This window comes from Oncorhynchus kisutch, linkage group LG29, assembly GCF_002021735.2.
Source record: "Oncorhynchus kisutch isolate 150728-3 linkage group LG29, Okis_V2, whole genome shotgun sequence".
Lineage (NCBI taxonomy): Eukaryota > Metazoa > Chordata > Actinopteri > Salmoniformes > Salmonidae > Oncorhynchus > Oncorhynchus kisutch.
Window position 1 is genome coordinate 26,594,938 of NC_034202.2, and position 7,776 is coordinate 26,602,713.

General features: G+C 40.4%; 1 protein-coding gene across 4 annotated transcripts in view; it reads left to right on the forward strand.

Moving 5' to 3' along the window:
* Positions 1-6,865, forward strand: part of LOC109874401 (Kv channel-interacting protein 1-like) — a 51,053-nt gene extending 44,188 nt beyond the window's left edge. For all 4 annotated transcript variants that reach the window (XM_020466283.2, XM_031809469.1, XM_031809468.1 and 1 more), the window contains 7 exons: positions 1,514-1,638; positions 2,223-2,292; positions 2,418-2,488; positions 2,960-3,067; positions 3,160-3,264; positions 3,407-3,469; positions 4,031-6,865. In XM_020466283.2, coding sequence (XP_020321872.1) covers positions 1,514-1,638; positions 2,223-2,292; positions 2,418-2,488; positions 2,960-3,067; positions 3,160-3,264; positions 3,407-3,469; positions 4,031-4,078 — 590 coding nt within the window. In that variant the 3' untranslated portion in view covers positions 4,079-6,865. The remainder of the gene's footprint in view (positions 1-1,513; positions 1,639-2,222; positions 2,293-2,417; positions 2,489-2,959; positions 3,068-3,159; positions 3,265-3,406; positions 3,470-4,030) is intronic.
* Positions 6,866-7,776: the final 911 nt, after the last annotated feature.

The window sequence follows — 7,776 nt, forward strand, 5'->3', positions numbered from 1 at the left end:
ATGGTTGTCCTTCTGGAAGGTTCTCCCATCTCCACAGAGGAACTCTGGAGTTCTGTCAGAGTGACCATCAGGTTCTTGGTCGCTTCCCTGACCAAGGCCCTTCTCCCCCGATTGCTCAGTTTGGTTGGGAAGCCAGCTCAAGGAAGAGTCATGGTGGTTCCAAACTTCTTCCAATTAAGAATGATGGAGGCCATTGTGTTCATGGGGACCTTCAATGCTGCAGAAATGTTTTGGTACCCTTCCCCAGATCTGTGCCTCAACACAATCCTGTGTCGGACAATTCCTTCGACCTCATGGCTTGGTTTTTGCTCTGACATACACTGTCAACTATGGGACCTCATATAAAGAGCTGTAATGCCTTTCCAAATCATGTCCAATCAATTGAATTTACCATAGGTGGACTCCAATCAAGTTGCAGAAATATCTCAAGGATGATCAATGGAAGCAGGATTCACCTGAGCTCAATTTCGAGTCTCATAGCAAAGGGTCAGAATACTTATGTAAATAAAGCTTTTCTGTTTTTTATTTTTCATGATTTTGCAAAATAGAAAAATAAATCTAAACAACCATCCCACTCCTTCAGTCACATTCAAATCACATCCCTACACAGACTCAGGTGCCTGTTAGGATGGAACATTTAGGCCATTTGGGCCTCACAGGTGCCTGTGAGGACAGAATAGGCAGCCAACACGTGCTCAGCATATGTGGGAACTCCTTCAAGACTGTTGGAAAAGCATTCCAGGTGAAGCTGGTTGTGAGAATGCCAAGAGTGTGCAAAGCTGTCATCAAGGCAAAGGTCGGCTACTTTGAAGAATCTCAAATAAAATATATTTTGATTTGTTTAATACTTTTTTGGTTACTACATGATTGCATATGTGTTATGTCATAGTTTTGATGTCTACAATGTAGAAAATAGTACAAATAAAGAAAAACCCTGGAATGAGTAGGTGTTTCCAAACTTTTGAAGTGCCATGATATTGAAATGCCGAAGTCGGTATGCTTTGTTTATTGGTTGTATGGTGCATTGGCATAGAAACCTGTTGTCGGAAAATTCATTGAATATATTTTATATAATTATGTTGAAAATCTGATTTCCCCTTAGCTGATCATTGTCGGTAGCCAGTTCTGATCGTAGTGTAATGAAACAGGCAAAGAGAGTGAGCTCATCTCTGGTGGTTGGCGAACCCCCAACCTTCTGGCCTGTAGCCCTGTGTGGGATCAACTGTGCCACAAAAGCTTGCTGAAGTGGTGAAGTTGATATCCGCGTTTATGAACATAGGGTTACTACAGTTATTGTTTTTGTGATCGTAAACATTATCTGTAATTAATTCTATGGGGGGAGGGTTTTCCATTTATTTTACTGTACAAGGGGAGGATCTTATGAAAATATATTTTGCATTGGGGAGGGGGGGGTGCATTTTTTTAATGACACATAAAGTTGGAACAGCCCCTCCCCACAATACATTTTGATCTGTCCCTTATATAAACATACAATGAATCTCTATCTATCTAGACAAGATTGATGATGAGTTGGAGATGACCATGGTGTGTCACAGGCCTGAGGGTCTGGAGCAGTTGGAGGCCCAGACCAACTTCACCAAGAGAGAGCTACAGATCCTCTACCGCGGCTTCAAGAATGTACGCACAGCCTTCTTCCTTTCTTTACTGTCTGTCTATCTGTGTCTTCTTTTCCTCTCTCTTTCTGCCTGTCTTTACTCTATCTCTCTCCCTGCCACTTATGTATACTCCTGCTTATGTTGATTCTCATCTTCACAAGTGTTTGTCAAAGCTCTGTTCTCTTTCATCTGCGACTCCAATATGTAAATGATTTTAGCTTCGCGCCTTCATCACTTCATATGGTGCTAATCAGATTGTACGGCCTGCAGCCAGAACAACTAAGCCTATCATACACCATAGCAACAATTACATGCTGCATTACCCATATAAACCAAACATTTTTTAAATAAAATATATATAAACATATATTCTCTACATACACACATGCTCAAATACCCACCCACACATTGACATACACCCACATACAAGTTATATGGAAATTGCTAGTTAATTTCCAGTTAATTAGCTGTCGGATTTGATTGACGCTAATTCTCTGTAACCATGGGTGGTACCATTCGAGTGTAAATGATTGGTTGATCTGGCCGTTACCCAGAAGAAGCTGCATTATTTTAGCTTGAAATAGTGTTTTCACATGGTTTCCACAGGAGTGTCCGAGTGGAGTGGTGAATGAAGAAACATTTAAACACATCTACGCCCAGTTCTTCCCCCATGGAGGTACAGTACAGCCAGATACCTCTCATTTAGACACATAACATGACTTTCCTTACTTGTTTGGGACTCGTTTACTAGCACTACTATGGGGTTATAAAATCTCACGCCTGTATCTGGTTGTGTTGCAGATGCCAGCACTTACGCTCATTATCTCTTCAATGCATTTGACACAACAAACAATGGATCCATTAAGTTTGAGGTAAAAACCAAACACCATCACTATTACTCAGTGGACAGTTTAAATCAGGGGAGGCAACTAGATTCAGCCGTGGGATGATTTTTGTTGGAGCCGATGGACGGGGGACCAGAACATATTTATAATAATTTGTACACTGCAAATTGACCACAACTAAGCCCAAAAAGATATTGTAATTTGAAAATAAAAATACATTCATACCTTGATTACATTGAGATACAATCATATAATGTATTTCTTTTATTCGTGGGAATACTTTGGAACAAAGAAAAAAAGAAAGAAAATCCCCCAAAAAATAAACATGTTTTTTTTTCTTTACTGAAAATTTTTGGGCGCCAAAATAAATCACTCGTGGGCCACCTGTTGCCGACCCCAGCTTTAAATGAAGGAATATGAAGAATTATGTCTATCTTATTCACTCAGTCTTTACTAAGTATTTTATCTTTAATCTCGCTCATGTGGTGACTCTCTCAGGAGTTTGTAATGGGACTGTCTACACTGCTGCGGGGCACTATGAGAGAGAAGCTGGAGTGGACTTTTCATCTTTACGACATCAACAATGATGGATACATTAACAGAGAGGTCTCTGTTTGTATTTACATGTCAGTTATGTATTGAAAGATTCACATATGAAGTAATCTTGTTTTAATACCGTTTGTATTTATGTGTTTCAGGAGATGACTGAGATTGTGAGGGCCATTTACGACATGATGGGGAAATATACCTACCCTGCACTCAAGGGAGATGTCCCTAAACAGCATGTGGATGCTTTTTTCCAGGTGACTTGATATCCTAGAGTATAATGTAATATTAAAGCACATGCATACTCTACCCCTTAGTAGGGCACAACAGTTTAAACCACATAACAATTTCATACTTACCTAAAAATGTACATTTCACTCACTTTTTCCCTTCCCACAGAAAATGGATAAAAACAAAGCTGGAGTTGTGACTTTAGAGGAGTTCATTGTCGCATGCCAGGAGGTATGTATAGAACATGCATGTTTATACATTTTATATTGCTGCTGGTGTCCACAGTGCATTCGGGAAGTATTCAGACCCCTTCCCTTTTTCCACATTTTGTTACATTACAGACTTATTCGAAAATGAATTAAATAAAACAAATGATCTTAAATCTACACACAATACCCCATAATGATGAAGTGAAAATAGGCTTTTATAGATTTGAGCTAATTTATTAAATATATATATATTTTAATATTTTTTTTATTATTGAATATTATTAAAACATACAATCTACGTGCAGTGAAGTTGCTCAAAATTTACATTACAATCAGTCATCTAACCGGCTCTTGTCCAGAGCGACCCACAAGAGCAACCAGGGTCAAGCACCTCACCCAAGGGCACGTCTCCCACCAAGTCAAAATGGGGACCCGAACCAGCGACCTATCGGCCTCCGGCCCAAGCTCCCAACCGCCAGGCCACCAACCATCCAAGATCCTCCAGCAGTTCTCAGAGAGCTGCCCTTCAACCATCCGAGCTGCAACATTCTGTCTTACCATCTTTCTCCTCTTCTCCCCTCAGGATGAAATGATGATGAGATCCATGCAGCTCTTCGAAAATGTGATGTAAAAAAGGAGCCGATGGAAGGAAGGAGAGAATTAGATAATGAGAGAGATTGTGTGTGTGTTTCAGTGCATTCGTGTGAGTTCATGTGCGCATGTGCGTGTGTCCACACATGTTTGTTTATCCGTGCGTGTCTGTCAGAGTGGATGAATGTGGATGTATATCTATCTCTCTCATCCTCTCATCTAACTTGTCAGCATTCATATGTTTGCCAAATAATGTCTCTGCCTGGCTACCTGCCTGGGTATGGATCAGATGAAGCCAGAACCGCTGAGAGAACCCTGCTGAGCCTGGGAGTATGCAAACGAATTACCTGGAAAATGCTTTCTGCCTTTTTATGTGACATAAAGGTTTGTAAATCAGATGATCATACAATATAGACTGCAGTGTGACACAGCTGAGAAAACTCAAACCCATACGCTGCTCCCCGATTAGGCCTATGTGGAAACTCCTGAAAGACTCCTGACCCCTACCTGTCAAACACTGAAACTACGCCGGGATACTTTGGGTTCTTTTGACTCTGTTCTTTTTGCCAAAATAGATGCATGCTTGAGCCAGAGGGACTCCTCCCTCCCTACCATAGAAATAGAATCATGATTCTACGTGTATGCGCCCTACCAACCATTAGTTTGTCCAGGACTTGGACCTTTAAACTCATTCATTCAGTGATTGATTTATCGATAGCTATGATCTACATATCTGCTTATTTATTAATGTGTTTATGCTCGAAAAATATGAGGTTGTCCTAATGTATTATTTGTTTGTTTTAATTGTTGTTTCTGTTTCACTGTTGTCGTGGTGACCTCTGTACCTCTGTTGGCTTGGCTGTCGCACTCCTGTCTATCCTTGTAATTGTGTCTGTCCCTGACTGATGCCTGTTCTACTGTATGCTTATAAATACACCTAATAGACTTGGTTTATGACTGATGATACATCCTCTTGTATGATGGCTGGATCAAACTAATGATAGAAAATTAACATCTGGGTAACTCAACGTGAAAGGTGTTGGTCATTGGTGTTTTGACTTGTCTGTTGAAGTGTGTAGTGAGGGACACAGGAGTTAAGCTAAACCCCCAAACTCATCACAGGACAAAATCAACATTCTTCTAATGTGAAACAACTATAATTTTTCTTCAACTAATTACTAATTTGTGCTGACTTTGTCAGTTCCTCCTCAGTGTACATTATGGCAAATAGATACAGTGCATTCGGAAAGTATTCAGACCCCTTCCCCTTTTCCACATTTTCTTGTGTTACAGCCTTATTCTAAAATTATTTAAATTATTTATTTGTCTCGTCAATCTACACACAATACCCCATAATGACAAAGCAAAAACAGGTTTCTAGAAATGTTTTCTAATTTATTAAATATAAAAAACACATTATTTACATAGGTATTCAGACCCTTTGCTATGAGACTCGAAATTGAGCTAAGGTGCATCCTGTTTCCATTGATCATCCTTGAGATGTGTCTACAACTTGATTGGAGTCCACCTGTGGTAAATTCAATTGATTGGACATAATTTGGAAAGGCACACACCTGTCTATATAAGTTTTCACAGTTGACGGTGCGTGTTAGAGCAAAAACCATGCCGTGAGGTCGATGGAATTGTCCGTATAGCGCAGAGACAATATTGTGTCGAGGCACAGATTTGAGGAAGGTAACCAAAATATGTCTGCAGCATTGAAGGCCCCCAAGAACACAGTGGCCTCCATCAAGTTTGGAACAACCAAGACTCTTCCGAGAGCTGAAGAAGGGCCTTGGTCAGGGAGGTGTCCAAGAACCCAATGGTCACTCTGACAGATCTCTAGAGTTCCTCTGTGGAGATGGGAGAACCTTCCAGAAGGACAACCATCTCTCAGAACTCCACCAATCAGGCCTTTATAGTAGAGTGGCCAGACAGAAGCCACTCCTCAGTAAAATGCACATGACAGCCTGCTTGGAGTTTGCCTTAAGGCACCTAACAACTCTGAGACCATGAGAAACAAGATTGTCTGGTCTTATGAAACCAAGATGGAACTCTTTAGCCTGAATGTGAAGTGTCACGCCTGGAAGAAACTTGGCACCATCCCTACAGTGATGCATGTTGGTGGCAGTCATCAGGATCGCAGACTGGAGCGAAGGTTCACCTTCCATCAGGACAATGACCATAAGCACACAGCCAAGACAATGCAGGAGTGGCTTCGGGACAAGTCTCTGAATGTCCTTAAGTGGCCCAGCCAGAGACTTGAAGAGACCCAGCCTGGACTTGAACCCAATCTAACATCTCTGGAGAAACCTGAAAATAGCTGTGCAGCGATGCTCCCCATCCAACCTGACAGAGCTTGAGAGGATCTGCAGAGAAGAATGGGAGAAACTCCCCAAATACAGGTGTGCCAAGCTTGTAGCGTCATACACAAGAAGACTCAAGTCTGTAATCGCTGCCAATAAAGTACTGACTAAAGGGTCTGAATACTTATGTAAATGTGATGTTTCAGTTATTTTGTATAAATTTGCAAATGAATAGTTGAGTTTGTAAAGTTTGAAAAGAGGAAAAAGTGAAGTTGTCTGACTATTTTACAAATGCACTATAGATATATATTGATTATGTTGCAATTATTTTTGCCTCAGGTTTCAAAGGGGTAAATAATGATGAATGATAATCAGCGCTTAAAACAATCTGAATATAAAATGTAACAAAGAGGTTCACCTCATACAATACTCTATCTTTGACTGAGACAGATAGGAGAGAGCTTAAGCTTTCATGTTCTGTTGTACATTGCAAATGCTACCAATAAAATGTTTCGAGAAAATGTGTGTGTGTGTGCACAGAGGGAGAGGAGAGAGAGGGATCTCTGGATTAAATAAAATATGAAGTTAGTCAGTCAAATGAAATGACATTTTATTGGTTACATACACATATTTAGCAGATGTTATTGCGGGTGTGGCAAAATGCTTGTGTCCTAGCTCCAACAGCACAGTAGTATCTAACAAAACACACAACTCTAAAAGTAAAATAATAATATTAAGAAATATATAAATATTAGATCAAGCAATGTCGGAGTGGCATTGACTAAAATACAGTAGAATAGAATATAGTATATACATATGAGATGAGTAAAGCGGTATGTAAACATTATTAAAGTGGTCAGTGATTCTAAGACTATGTATATAGGACAGCAGCCTCTAAGGTGCAGTGTTGCGTAACCGGGTGGAAGCCGGCTAGTAATGGCTATTTAACAGTCTGACAGCCTTGAGATGGAAGCTGTTTTTCAGTCTCTCGGTCCCAGCTTTGATGCACCTGTACTGACCTTGCCTTCTGGATGATAGCGGGGTGAACAGGCCATGGCTCAGGTGGTTGATGTCCATGACTACCTTTTTGGCCTTCCTGTGAAGTCGGGTGCTGTTGGTGTCCTGGAGGGCAGGTAGTATCAAATAATTTTATTTGTCACGTGTCGAATTTAACAGGTGTAGGTAGACCTTACCGTGAAATGCTTACTTACAAGCCCTTAACAAACAATGCAGTTCAAGAAATAGAGTTAAGAAAATATTTACTAAATAAAGGGAAGACATTTTATAAAACAAAAAAGTAACAAGAAAATTAAATAACAATAACGAGGCTATATACGGGGGTACCGGTGCGGGAGTACAGGTTAGTCAAGGTCATTTGTAAAGTTACCATGCATAGATAAACAGTTTGCCTGCGGTGATGCGTTGGGCAGAC